The following is a 14,755-nucleotide window of genomic DNA, read 5'->3' as shown; positions in this document are numbered from 1 at the left end:
GGGTGACCCCGTCCAGCGGGAGCCAGGGACAGCAGACCTCTGCCATGTGGGCCCTTGCTCGGGGCCCCTGGACACACTGGCTGTCAACAGCCTGGAGGCTCCCTCTGCCCTTTTCCTGGGTGCCCAGACACCCCGTGTCCTAGGACGAGGAGAAGGGCCCTCTCACTTCAAGACGGAGGACGGCATTCCTGGGGGCGGGCAGGCCGGAGAAGATGTCCCAATTCCCAGAATCAGTGGGTGGCACGGGAGGTTAAACACCTCTGTTTCCACCATGAGGAAAAAATATTTTTCCCAAGAGATTGTGTGGCAACTTAGTAAATTTTGGAAAGCTATAAAATATTCTTCCATTTCAAATGTGACTATCCTACAGAGGAAATTCCCCCTCCTCCCTTTAAAAGAAAAACCCATAAATCCAATGCTTGGTTTTGAACCTTTAATAAAAGTAAAAAAATGAATTCAAAAGAACACAATGCTGAAAACTTAGTATGAATGTGAATCTCACTAGATGTTCCAATCTGGTATAGTGCAAATTTTGCTCATACTATTTAACATTTTCACAAACTCAAATGACTTTGGTTCACATACTTGCTAGAAAATATTGGCAACGAAATTCTTCAGATTCACATCTTTTGGCTATACTGCTTCTAACAGACATAGATTTATTTCCAGTTTAAGAGAGAAAAATACTCATTGTGCATGATCAAGTATATTGGAAAGATTCAATGACTGCTTTCATCTAATAACTTCTGGTTTTTTCACAAAAACGCTGACATCTTCATTGAAAAATCTTTTCACATAGCTGATGGTTTTCGTTTTCAGAAAATGTCATAAGGGGGTCATTGCAAAGTTCAGAATGGTCCTATTTTCTTTTAAACAAAATTCCTCTAAAACAAAGTCGCTACAGTAACCTAAAATTTACTCCAGGATATCCTCCTTAAAACAAAAGCAAACTGAGACAGGGACCATCGGGTGGGAGGAGCCGGGGACTCGCAGAGTCCACCACTGCCAGCAGGGGCTCCCGTGTCCCCAGCCCCCCGACTGCCAGCTGCCAGAGGAATCTTTTTTTTTTTTTTTGCCAGAGGAATCTTAGCATCAAGCCACATTCACAGGATTCAAAACAACCGAAATGTTTTAAATTGCAAAATACAGAAAGGGTGAATTTGTAAGTAAAAATTACAAGTTTACTAAACCCCCAAAACTGGGAGTATTTCAAAGGACCGGGGCTCAGCGGGAGGGCACAACAAAGTAACTTCACAACTGAAAAGAAATTATTGCTGAATTTTGCCTCCATGCAGCACTGAAATGGAGAACCCTCTTTAACATCTCATACGTTTAAAAAAATAATAATAAATATTTAAAGAGAATACAAGGCTCAGATTGGTTTTCCTATACATTGCACTTGAAGTCGAAGGCCCAGGACCTGCACACCGGGCCCAACGTGGGCTGTGCCGTTGAGGGAGTACGCTGTGCTCACCGCGTCCTTTGAGGGTTTAGAGACACCGAATGTGTGATGCAGTGACATGCGCACTCTTCTTTTTACAAGGCAATCACAGATTGCAGATCCCATAGGGCTGTGGGGAAAAAGCCGTCTCTTCTTCCCGAGTATCAAAGAAAACGCAAGGTTTGGGCCAAGACGGAGACGTGTGGCCGACGGGCGCCCCATTCGAGATGGCGCGGATTCCAGGCAATCTCTGTGAACACTGGGGTGGAAAGTCCAACCCATCGCAGCGCAGAGCCACGACCTCCCACTCACTGCCTCCTCTGCAGGATTGTCTGCGCAGCGCCCTACACGGGCACCGAGGGCACGCTGTGCCCGCCTGCCCGGCACGGCCGCCCTGCACTTGCTGCCACCCCTGCCTTCTCTTTTTTCACAACACAGCCCTATTTTTAAAATCTTTTGGATGAGTGATATTCCTATCTCACCACACTTCATCTTTGTAAGCACCACCAAGCCGTCCCCGGGGCGCTGACACGGAACCAGAGCTGGCAGTCAGGCTGTAGTTCGAGGCTAGCAAATATGGCAACCTGGCATTTAATAACACGGGAAACTGAGTCCTCGGGGCCCGGTGCCCGGCCGGCCTGCTCGTGGTGCCCCCCGGGGGTCGCGGGCCGGGACCCCGTCCCACAAGGTGCCGTCCCAACGCCAGTGGCTCGGCTGCTCTGAAACAGGTGACGTGCTTTCCAGGAGTCACTGGCGCACTCAGCCCCCTCTGAAGAGATTACTGAGGAAAAGAGATCGTCTGCGTCACTACCCAGTATCACGGACTTTCTTCCCAAACCTTGCCACTCTTCAGGATCCGTGGGTCTGAGGATTCAATCACTGTGTGGCTTTTCGGGGACACCCTATGTGGAGAAAGAGAGAAAAAAAGGATGTTAGTGCTGGATGTGTGCGTGTTTTAGTTAGCCATTTAAGCGGACCCTACAAAGTGAGGGATGAAGAATCCCTTTGCGCCAGAGGCGAAGATGGAGACCAGAATCGCGGAGCAGCAGACAGGCTGCCCCGGCCCCACGGCGATGCCCTCGGGGCCCTGAGCTGGGAGCCGACGTCTCAGCAGACCCGGTCTGTCCCGCTCAGGCAGGGCGGGGGGCGTAGCAGGCAGGACAGGAGGTGGTACTGCTGCCCAGAAGCTGTGTCTACGCACGTCTCGTCGCCGAACAGCACAGACACCCAGGGAGGGCACCCCGCACTTGTGGCCGGTGTCTGGGCCCGGCCCAGTGGCCCTCAACCAAGGATGGACACTCCACTGGGGCAGCAGGTCCGAGACCAGAGGCTGACCTTCCTGAGGTCACGGGGCTGTGTGAGGAGAGCCCCCTGCCTCCTGCCAGAGCCGGGGTCCCTGCGTGTCCACCCTGACCCCTGCTGAGAGGCCGAGCGAGCCACAAGGGCCAGCCCGCTCTGCACCAGATGCCAGGCGCTCAGCCTCCTGGGCTCCGACCCCCATCTCCAAAGCGGGCTGGCAGTCCTGCCCCCATACTGCCACTGCAGGACTCGACCAGGTGCCAACGGACGTCAGCCCCTGACGACACCACGGCCATGACGGCCAGGAGCCGCCGCACCGCAGATGGGAGAGGCATGCTGGAGACGCGGCGTCCGTGGCCTGGGCTCTGGGAACAGGGCCACACGGCTCATGCGGCAGTGCGAAGCCTTACTTTTTCTGAGAAGAGACTTTCATTTGCAAACAACAGACATGAACTCGATAAAATGATGCTACAGACTCCCGTTTAAACCTACAGGCAGACGACACATACCATACAGAAAAAGCTACGTGAACCATTGAACACTCAAGCAAAGCCAGCCTGTGGCTCTGGGGCACGCCTGCCCGGGCCAGGAAGCACGTTTAAGGGCAGAACTGAGCAGACGGGAGGGGGCGGGCTGTAGGCACATCACACGGGACACTCTGGCCCCGAGCCGACTGATGGGCGCCCACCTCGGGTCGACGGTTGCAGCCCTTTGTCTTCGGCGCTCAAATCACGTTCCACTACAAAGCCTCACCGGGAGACGTTTCAAACCAGAAATTCATCCTGAAACGCTGCCGCTAGAATACGCCTCAGAAGTGTCCTCTGTCCGAGGGCCGCAGGGAGGCTGCTCTGAAAGCGAGGACAGTGGCCACGGACGTGCAAACAGGACCATCAGCCAGGTGCCAAGCGACCCCATTTCTAAGGCCCCGAGTCCTTTCCAATTCCAAGGGATGAGTAAGCTCACCTTCACATAGCAGCTGCTAGCTTTTTCCCTTTCTTCGAAGAAAGAAATTAAAAACCTGGCTAAAGTATTCGAACTCTTTCTTTAAAAAAAATGTTTAACTTGCTCAAGGGAGTCTAGCAAGGTGCCGCGCTGTCCAGGCTGAGCTCTGAGACCCCACAGAGACACAAACCCAAGCCATCAGGGTGCACACCCCAGAGTGCTGGGGGGCACGAGCCTCCGTGCCCGGCCCTGGGCACTTCTCCGGGGGACCGGGACTGGGTGGGTGGTCAGGCAGGAGCAGAGGGCAGAGGCCACGCCCCTACTCCAGCCCATCACAGCCATTGGCTGCTGGGTGGTGGGGAAGAGCAGAAGGTCCTTCCGGCAGGGACGGTCAAGTCATGGGTGGTTACGGGTTTCTAAGACAAACCTTATTATAAATATATTTTTCGTTCTTCAGCCCTGATGCAATTTGAAGCAAATATAACTTCCTACACTTCCAATTCTAGTCTCATGAAAAATACAATTTTGGCTTCACACACTTATCTTTTTGCTCCTGCAACAACAGCGCTTTGTGGAAAGGCGGCCTGCCATCCCACGGAGACGGCAGCAAAGGCTGAAGTGGATGGAGGGTTTGTGAAGAGGAGGGGTCAGTGTCAGGTTCAGAGGTCAACTGATACGCCGTGAAGGCTGTGTAATTCCTGCCGGACAAAGGGGGGCTTTTGAAGATTCCCTACTGCTTTCAGGAGAGAGTCATTTAAGAGGGGCTTCCCTCATAGCTCAGATGGTAAAGAATCAGCCTGCAATGCAGAAGACCCTGGTTCGATTCCTGGGTTGGGAAGATCCCTTGGAGAAGGGATAGGTTACCCACTCCAGTATTGTTGGGCTTCCCTTGTGGCTCAGCTGGTAAAGAATCCATCTGCAATGCGGAAGACCTGGGTTTGATCCCTGGCTTGGGAAGATCCCCTGGAGAAGGGAAAGGCAGCCCACTCCAGTATTCTGGCCTGGAGAATTCCATGGACCGTATGGTCCATGGGTTCACAAAGAGTTGGACATAACTGAGCAACGTTCATGTCACTTTATTTCATTTACGATGCCCTGAAGGATGGAAGAGACAAACAGAAAGGCAGGGACCAGGCAGGACAGACTGAAGGAGGGGAGGCCGGGGTGGGGATGAGGGTCTGGGGGCTTTGCAGGGGGGGGGACCGATTCTCTGCCTTCCTGTCACCCACAACCCAGGGCCAAGGCTCTGCTCCCAATGCACAGACAGCGCTGTGTGAGGGCAGAGGGCCACGGTCCTGCGGTGGCTGCGCCGTGGACGACCTCCGCGGGACACAGCGGACGGGCCTGCCGCCTCCCGACAGGTCTGCCCACTGTAGAGCCCACGGCCACGGGCTCCTGCACACACGCCACTGCTGCAGACACAAGTGCAGCTGCCCCGAACAAGGCTTCAAGAGCAAGGTGTCACTGAGGCGCATCTTTGAACACGGTCCCTAGTTGGCTGCATCCGTCAATACCGGATTCATCCAATACACTCAGGTTTTCAACTTCTAGGAGGGTTGGTGCCCCTAATCCACCTGTTCTTCAAGGGTCAACTGCAGAACAATGGTAAACTTTAAAACTGCAAAAGAGAAAAGAACAACCCCAACCACCTACTTGTCAGAAGTGGCCACTTCTTTCCTGCAGAGCGCTCCCCTGCCCGCCCCCACCAATACGGCTCCTTACTACTGCATGCCTCTGCAAGTCTGACTGGCTGACCCCTTAAGACCATCTGAACCCCGTGCCTCACTCTTGGGCCCCGAGTAGCTGTAACAGAAGCAACCCTCCCTCATCCTCTCCCCAACTCTGCCAGAAACACAGCTGTGACCCAAGCTGTGACCGCCCTGCCTGTGATCAAGCGGACCGTGTCCTCTGCTCGGGTCTGGGGACTCGGGCAAAGGGGCTTTGCTCTTGCCGTCCTTCGAGCGGCCGGCAGCAAAGGGGGCATCTGTAAAATCAGCTCTGACTGCCCCTCTGGCTTCACACGTCTGAGGAGTCTACCGGTCTCCCCGTCAGCAGCTCACCCTGCTGGGGCCGGGGTCCAGGCCCTGGTTGGGGACTAACATACACAAGCCGTGAGGCGTGGCCAAACACACACACAAATAAATGTGCATGGATGGAAAGACAGCGGGAGGGCTGGGCTCAGAGGCCGGGGCGGGGCTCTTTCCCTTTGATGACTGCAATGCTCGTCAGCCTCTTCCAGTTTCAAGACACAACAGTAACATCCAAAGATAAGACTGTCCCCAATTTTGAAGAGTAAAAAGGAAGCAACACCTTTAAGAAAGGGGAATTACAATTATGCCAGTTATCCTAAGTTCTGTTTAAAACTTTCACTCATCTTTTCAAAAAAAAATGAAAGTGTCTATGACAAACCAGTCCATCCTAAAGGAAATCTACCCTGGATATTAATTGGAAGGACTGATGCTGAAGCTGAGGCTCCTGATGCAAAGAGCCAACTCACTGGAGAAGACCCTGATGCTGGCAAAGACTGAAGGTAGCAGGAGAAGGGGGTGACAGAGGATGAGACGGTTGGATGGCATCACTGATTCAATGGACCTGAGTCTAAGCAAGCTCTGGGAGATGGTGAAGGACAGGGAAACCTGGTGTGCTGCAGTCCATGGGGTCGCAAAGAGTTGGACATGACTGAGCGACTGAACAGTAGCAGCAAGGTAAGAACGGAAAGACAGCTGCTAAAAGCACCTTCGCTTAGTGCTGCTGCCAAAGGCGTGGCCGTGCGGCTCCTGAGTCGTCTCCAACCATTCCTGGCGCTACAAGCCTGTGCCTGGCGTGCAGCGTCTACCTCTATGGAAAGGACGCTTCTTTACAAACTTTGTTCAGAAGGCCTTCATCATAAACGTATGACAGCATCCACCCCTCCTCCCGAAGTAATAACCAGTTGGCTGAATGGTGTCAACTTTAACTCCATGAAGAGTCATAGGAGCTGAAGACAACCTCATCTCAAAAGCCTTATTAAGAATCCTAACTAAATACTACCGAAATGAACATCTCAAGGCAGACAGCGAGCATGCAGCTGCCTCATTCTCCCCGGAATCACCCAGGGCCGGGGGGATCAGCACAGGGGTGTCGCGAGGCTGTGGTCACAGGGCAGGGCCGCGCGCATGCTCACAAGGGGTCCAGAGACAAACCGTAATCAGTTTTTGTTTTGGCGGCGGGTCCAGACCATCACAAGGGTCGGGGTGGGGGAAGGATGGCGTGGACTCAGGAGCCAGTGGGACACATCACAAATTCCCCTTTCTAAATTACTTCCATTCTTGTCAAACAGCCAAGCAGGTGGCTCCCAAGCCAGGCTCAGTGGGCACAAATAAATGTCCTCTTTTTAAAATAAAAGTATGAGGGACCAATACAAGTTTCTAAGGAAGTCCCAGAGTGTGTCTCTGAGAGAAATGGCCCTTACAAGACTCTAGTTTCCTTGTCTTTTTAAAATTCATTTTATTTAAGCCTTCGAGTTGAAGTCCATTCAAAACAGTTAAATGTCCATGTTGCACGCTCCTTCATCAAAGTGCTCAAGTGTCGCGATCTTTCACTCCCAAACAGAATTGCCAAGGTATCCTGACTGTGTCTGCCTTTCTGGGTCTTGGGAAACGGCTCTGTCTGGGACTCAGTATCTCTCCCTTTAGTCCTTAGACAAGGTCCAGGCCGGAGTCCACCCACCCAGGGACACTCAGCGGCCCCCCAGCCCCGCTCGCGCTCTCATGGGCCTGGCGTGGCTCCCTTCCCCTAGCACGGCGTTGTCTGTACACGCGCCGTGAAGCCAGGGAGGAAACTCATCATAAATCATTCAGTTAGCCATTTCTGTAACTCATCTCTGCCAGTTATTACAGGAGAAGCAGTTCAGAAAAGCCGCTGACAGCATCCGTCATGTGAGGGGAGCTCTGGTTCCTCAGCAGCTCTCATTGTGAGCTTACAAATCCCTGAACCTTTACAAGTTAGCAAAGAATGACCTGGGGATGTGCCTTTTTTAAAGTGTATGCTTATCTGAATAACTGTTGCCCGACTATACATTTATTGACACAAATGATAAGGTCCTAGGCAAACCAAGCTGATCCAGCTGAAAGCTAGCATCAGGCGCCCATGTGACTTTACGCACCATGGCCAGCTGTCGTCCTATGTTTCCCACGGTCACGCCTCCCGAGAAGAAGATGCAGGGCAGCCAGGAGCGGATGTAGAGGAAGTCTGGGGACGTGTACCTGCAGGGAGAGGGAGGCATGAGCCCTGCGTAGCGGGCAGGCACACAGCACACCAGCCACGCGAGCACGTGACACCCACGCTCGCCGCCCACCGTGTCCGCCTGGCGCGGAAAGCCAACGCTTTGGAAAAGACCCTGATGCTGGGAAAGACTGAGGGCATGAGGCAAAGGGGGCTGCAGAGGATGAGATGGCTGGATGGCATCAGCAACTTGACGCACATGAGTTTGAGCAAGCTCCGGGAGATGCTGGAGGACAAGGAAGCCTGGTGTGCTGCAGCCCAGCATGGGTCACAAGGACCTGGACACAGCTTAAGAGACTGAAGGACAATGCAAAGCTCTCCACCATGGCTTGGCTTTCCTTAAATTACAGATGGTGCATTTTTATGTGAATCAACAATAAGAAGTGCTTTTAAAGATTTCACGTCTAAGCTCATGCCGTGTAATTACAAACAGAACACGGCATCTCAGCTTCGTGGGTATTGTGAGTAAAACTGGAGAGACAGCTTCCGGGCAGAGGTGACACTTGAGAACACGTGCTTACTGATAGACTCCGTTGTACACCAGCAGCTGCGTGATCAGGGTGGCGAGGAAGGCGATGGTGATGCCCAGCCCCAGGCCACTTCTTGAACGGTCAAATGTCCACCAGAGGCCCAGAGACAGCGCTGCCAATGTCAAGGAGAGCTGAACGTTATTGGCAAAATCCAGTTTCTGGTGACGCCAAGTTAAGGAAAAGTGCAACAATTTCTAACACGGTCAAAGACACACAAGCGAGCCCCGGGGCCTACACGTGTGCACCACCTAATTCTCCAGCCACAGATGCTGCCCAGTGAGCTGCAGCGAGCATGTGCTGGATACAAGGCTACTTGATCAGGATAACCTGGGGCATCTCTGGGATCCCTGCGTCGAAAACTTGACTTTACCAGTCAATGTATTAAAAACTATGCATAAAACCTGGCTTGGATTCATTTCAACCACAAAACAACTATATTCTAGTAAGTCATCCACAGTCCCACTTTTATTTCCGTTCTTATTAGCAGTTTGAACTGAGCAAGCACAGTCTTTACTCTGTGTCTGCAAGGAGACACCTCATCGGAACGGCATTTAACACGACACGGTCATAGCTGATGGGGACACAGCTGGCCTCCTTCACAACACCACTTTACCAACTGGGGACAAAACAAATGTGTCAGAGCCAGGCTCTCTTGTAATACCTTTTCTTGACATTCTTATCATTAAAATCAGGGTAGAGCAGATTTAAGCAGCAGAAACTCTAAAAACAGCTTTCTCCAGAATTTAAAAATATAATCTCACTGTCAGAAAGAAACTATAAATGTCTTGACACCTGGTAAACTATGGCCTGTCTTCCTGAAAACTGCACTGTGTTTTGCCAGGCAGCCCACTGGTGGATGCCAGAACCTCAACTTGAACCCTATTCCTGAGGCCACCTCCTCTGATTAGCGCTGGGCCTTCCCTGGTCATGACCGGGGAGGGCGGAGAAGCAGACGGGCTCCTGCTCTGCCTTCTGGAAGGGTCGGCCAAGAAGAGTGAAGCTCCCACAGCGTCTCACTGCACCGCAGGAAGCAGGTCTGCGCTGTGGGAGGATGGGAGGCAGAAACGGACGGGGAATTCACCAAACCAACTCCGAGGATCCAACAGGTAGTGACCAAGAAAGGGACAGACTAAAGATATCCACTCGGTCCCCAGGGTCATTTTAACTGTCCCCTGAAATGAACTGAAAGGACTTTTCAGGACCATTTCGAAAGCTCTGCTGAGAGGAAACTGAGCAACGTGGTTTGAAATCATGCTTGTAAGAGGACGGCTCAACTGACCCAGGATGTGACAGACACCCGTTAACAGTAACGTCTTAGGATACAGCACTAGCGTGGTTGATGCCAACGAAGACGGCCACGCAGCGCATCACGCTGGCCCACTCCCGCTTGAACTTGTGCGGCTCTCCAAGGTGACTGTCGATGCAGGGGTACAGCAGGCCGACCACAGCTGCAGGGAAAGGACAAGACGGCAGGGTCTGAGCACACGCGACTGCTACGTGGGGATCATTAACGCGATATTCAAACCATTCCCTTTCCTAGATTTACCAGCCATCAGATATTTAAACTAACTTTACATCTTTTTATTTTTAAATTAATGTTACATCTTTGTTCTCCTTGAATACAAACCAAAAAATCCACGTCATTTTGTACAATTTTAAATAAAACTGCAGCTGTTTGGCTTGACCTACAGAAGGAATGGAGCAAGGGAGTTTAATTACCCACATGGGAAGCAGCCCCGCACTTCTGCTGGTGGGTGGCTGGGAGGCAGGCCAGGTGGAGCCAGCCAGGTACTGAGGCTCGAGAGTCATGCACGGCGCCCCTGGTGTCCCACGAGAAGGGCCCAGTTCAGGTCCCAAACAGAGGAACAAGCAACACACTCTCAGGCCAAGAGTCAATGAAATAGTTTCAATTTCATAATACATTTTATCCAGTTCTGATTTTGGACTTTTTTTTTGAGGTGGGTGGGGACCCACATGGCATAGCTTGTGGGATCTTAGTTCCCTGACCAGGGATTGAACCTGGACAACCACGGTGAAAGCATTGAATCCTAACCACTAGAGCGCGGGAATTCCCATAATTCTGGAGTCTTGAAAAATGGAACCCAAACAGTTCTATCACTTAAGTCACTATATCTTAATCTTAGCCTTTCAGATTCAAGGAGATGAAAATGTACTATGGAATTTTCCCTTTATGCTCCTGACTGATGGCTTAAAAAAAGCAGCTAGGGTACCAGACATCATGTATCAGATATCCCTGGAATTCCTTGAAGCTTCTGTTACAAATAAAGCCTAAACCAAATGGTTCGACGGTTTTGAGATCAACTGTTCCAGTCAAAAAAACTACTGTTATCACATGAGAATAAAAAGATGGAAGTGGGCACCCGAGTCTAGTGCCCAAAAGGGTATACTGACGGAGCTTAGAAAATAGAGCAGGAGCCTAACTTCCTGAGAATGAGGGGAGCCTTCTCCCCACAGCACCCCTCCCCTGAGGGTCCCCACTCCAGCCTGGGGCCTGCCCCTGCTCTAAGGGAGGCTGCTGACGAGGCGCCACGTTCCCAGTGCAGCCACACCCAGCTATGGACAGCAGGCCTGCCACTCGGCGTGGCCCCTTGTGGTTCCCACGGCTGTGAAATGGAGCTGCAGCAGAGTCTCGTAAGGACCAGGGGAAGCAAAGCATATCAAACAGTCCATAAACGCCAACCACGGAGCAGAGAGGAGCCGGCCTGGTCACCCAGGTCCACACCTGTCCTGCCCCCCAGCCCAGGACGCCCACCAGGGGCAGGCTGCTCACTGCACTTCAACCGCCGGCAGACCTTAGGCCACAGCGAACGCTGGGTGATCAGAGAAGTCCTAAGCGCCCTACTGGGCTGAGATCAATTCAGCATTTTTACCTAAAACCAGCCAGACGACCAAGAAATTTTACTCAGAGATATAGTCCATCTGTCTAGTCTGTTAAGACTGCAGACTGCGGGTCAGGTTTTGTGGCTGGCCAGGTACACTAAAAGCTAACCTCTGAATAAGACATTTGTTTTCCTTCATCCAGGGGCCCCGGCTTTTTTTGGGGGGGGCAGGGGAAAGGCCTGGCTTTGGCACGTTCACGGGGCCATCCTGAAAAAGGAAGTGCGAGAGGCCACTGGGCCAGCTCTGCCCACTCGCCCACGTGATGGTTTGTTTTCGGTTGCCCGGCGGGTAGCATGTTCCCAGGGCCAGCCAATCACGCGGCAGTTCCTCGGCTCACCAGTTCTGCCGGTGGCCAATGGCGCGGCTCGCTCGGGGTGACAGCTGTGGGCCCCTCAACACTGTCCTCAGGGCCAGATCAGAAAGAGGGAAGGACCTCGGTCAGCCTGGCACGGGCGAGGAACCGCCAATCACTGCCCCGCCTGGTCCCCATGACCGGCATCTGGGCTCCTGCCTCTCGCCCCTTCTCCTTTAGATACGCTCACTGGAGAGGCACACCGCCCCTCTGTGGATGGTTCCATTCTCAAATAAACAGTTCTCAGAGGCTGAACACACTTCCTAACCCAACAGACATCTCCTGTGTCTACTCACCCGCTGCTGTCCCGCAGCACGGAGGAACCCACCAGGCAGAGGAGAAGATGGTGGCGATGACCTCATCCGGGAACAGGGTGACGTTCCTCTGGACCTGCAGGAGGTTGAGCACCAAGGCCAGGACCACCCCCACTGAGAACAGCACCAGGCTCCTCTGCACCAAGTGGTGATGCCAGCTGTTGACGTGGCCGCTGCTGCCCTGGCCCCCCACACCAGCGCTCTGAGGCCCGTGAGCGGCATCAGTGCCCAGGGCGCCATGGGCTGCCAGCAGAGAGGGGCCTGACCCCGAGGAGTTGATCATCTCTCCCGCTTTGGCCACCAGCCCTCTGGCGCTGGCCCTCGGGTGGCTTCTGTGCTTCGTGCCGTTGGCACAGGGACCTCTCCAGAGGTGGTCGTCCAGTCTGGGCATGAGCCACCAGCCTGCAGGCTTTCCTAGAATGAAAAGGGGGCGTGGAGGTGGAACCCAGATCAAGTTCACTTCCAAAGGAGGTCAGGTCCAGGGAAGCCCACTCAAGGAGGGCTCTGCTCTGGTTCACCACAAGCAGGTCCAGGAAAACCCCCAAGGCCCTCCGGGACTTAGTCACACCGGGCAGGTGCCCTGGGGTGGGGAGCAGCTTCAAGGATCCTGCCCACAGCCCTGGCCAGGCAGATGCAGACTGCTTTCCGAGGCAGGCAGGTTAGGTGCATCTGAGCGTTGCGCTCCCGCCACGACGCCCCTCCACAGAAGCCCTGAAGTTCTGGCCCGTCCAGTCCAGAAGTTTTCCAGACCCCCGTCCGTCTGCAGGAGATGGACTCAGCCAGGCAGGACCTGGGGCAGGTTGTCCCAGGACAAGTTGCTGGGGTCCTCCCGATCCGGGAGGCGCACCGGCAGAGCGCACCTGGGGGTTGGGGGTGCTGGCCCCCCGCGCAGGGACCGGGGCTGGGGTCAGGGCTGGGGCCCAGGCCCGAGGGTCCCCCAAAGCAAGGCGGCCTAGAGGGGAGGCTCTGGAGTGGAGGGGTCGGCACCCGGACATCCCAGCCCGGCCCGCCCCGGAGCCCCAACCCCGCCGCCCTCGCCGCGCCCCGCGTACCTGGCCGAGGGGCGCCCGCCTGCGGGCTCGCCGAGGGAGGAGGGATGCGGAGGGGTGTACCGGCCCAGACCACCAGAAGTCGGGCCCGCGGCGGTCCGCGCGCCGCGCCGCTTATAAGGCGGGCGGCGGGGCCCCCGGGTCACGTGGCCGCGCCCGGCCGGCTGCCGGGCTCACCGCCCGGGGGCGTGGCCTCCGCGCGCTCCGCCCCGCCCGCGTGCCCGGCCGCTCGGGGTCTGGTGAGGCGGCCGCGGCCAATCGCGGGCAGGCGGCCCATATGACGTCATTACACGCCACCACCGCCCCGCGCCGGGCGCGCTGGCTCGGGAGCGCGGACGGACGGACGGCGGGCTGAGCGCGCCCGGGGGCCGGACGCTAGCTGGGGGCGGGGGTAGGGGATGACGGGGGTGACGTGGGACGGCCTGGCCGACCGGCTCGAGGGGAGGGGGCGGGCTGCCGACGGACAGAGCTGCGAGAGGACGGCAGGCGGGGGGACCTACGGACTGAGCAGAGGATGGAGCGGGGGAGGGGGGCTGGCTAACGGACGGCCCGCAGGACCGGCCGAGGGGAGGGAGCACTGACTGACTGACTGACGGACAGACGGGCCGATGGACCGGCCGAGGGGAGGGAGCACTGACTGGCGGACGGACCGATAGACCGGCCGAGGGGAAGGATCGCTGACTGACGGACGGACGGACGGACGGACGGGGTTGGCCTAGAGCGCCTGGGGCCTCGGGTGGACGGCGGCCGCGGGAGGGCGGTTTCCCAGCAGTTGGCAGCCGCGGGCCTGGCGTGGTGGTGGAAGACCTTAGTCTTCGGACTCTGTCCCAGGCATGACCCGTTCAAAAGCCTCCCCTCCAGATGGTCACTCTCTGCCCCGGCGTGTCACGTGGTGATGCTCTGACTTGCGTTCAGTGCCCTGCTGTCTGAGGCTCCTGACCGGCCACCACACCTGCTGATGTATATAAAGTGGGTTAGTGCCTGCAGTGACCACAAGCTGCTGGCACGTCTGAGGGCTCAGCCGTGTTTCCCAGGCACCAGAGTGGTTCAGAAAACTTTTCTGACACGAGCCCCTTTATGAAAAGGTAAAGGATGAAATCTTCACTCATAAAATAGTTTCTTGTAGTTTCTAACTGTCTCTCAGTGGAAAACAAACCATCAAAACCACTTGGGATAAAAATAAGATTATTTTATCTTGTTGATGTCATATATTTATATCCTGTTTGCCACATAAGTCTGGCCATCTAAACAGGAGGGCAGGCCCCATGCCAACTGAAAACCCACATCTCGTTGAGCAAGATTGTATTATTTAAGATGTCCTTGAACAACAGTAGAAAAACTCCGGCCTTTTCCCACTGTCTGCGGGTGAGCAGAGATTGAGAGGAAGTTTGTGCTCTAAATAGCAAATCCGCTCACAGCCAAGAGACCCTACAGGCTTAGGCAGTGTGAAATGCCATATTGTGTGATCTCTTCAACACTGGGGTTTCTGACTTAATGCCAGAAGATTAAAAAAGCCTTCCTGAGGCACCAACATTTCTCAAACTTCATTTTGGGGGTGGAGGTGAGGATGGGATTCACACGAACGATAATCCAGAGACTTCAGGGAAAAGTAATGCTTTCAGGGGGTGTGTTTACTCTCCTAGCCCATAAGGATGTTTCACTAG

The 14,755-nt window shown here is 54.5% G+C and overlaps 1 protein-coding gene across 2 annotated transcripts; it reads right to left on the bottom strand.

The window, feature by feature from the left end:
• Positions 1–419: 419 nt before the first annotated feature.
• INSIG1 (insulin induced gene 1) lies at positions 420–13,229 on the bottom strand. Of its 2 annotated transcripts, XM_055591356.1 has the most exons (6): positions 13,095–13,229; positions 12,025–12,456; positions 9,799–9,923; positions 8,467–8,633; positions 7,827–7,926; positions 420–2,343 (listed from the first exon to the last, which is right to left on the bottom strand). In XM_055591356.1, exons 2-6 carry the CDS (start codon positions 12,431–12,433, stop codon positions 2,314–2,316), a joined length of 831 nt encoding a protein of 276 aa, XP_055447331.1. In that variant the 5' UTR covers positions 12,434–12,456; positions 13,095–13,229; the 3' UTR covers positions 420–2,313. The 2 variants fall into 2 exon arrangements, with proteins under 2 accessions (XP_055447331.1, XP_055447330.1); XM_055591355.1 differs by lacking the exon at positions 420–2,343 and having other exon boundaries at positions 7,144–7,926.
• Positions 13,230–14,755: the final 1,526 nt, after the last annotated feature.

This window comes from Bubalus kerabau, chromosome 8, assembly GCF_029407905.1.
Source record: "Bubalus kerabau isolate K-KA32 ecotype Philippines breed swamp buffalo chromosome 8, PCC_UOA_SB_1v2, whole genome shotgun sequence".
NCBI lineage: Eukaryota > Metazoa > Chordata > Mammalia > Artiodactyla > Bovidae > Bubalus > Bubalus kerabau.
The sequence above is the reverse complement of the archived record's forward strand: the minus strand, read 5'-3'. Positions and strand labels throughout refer to the sequence as shown.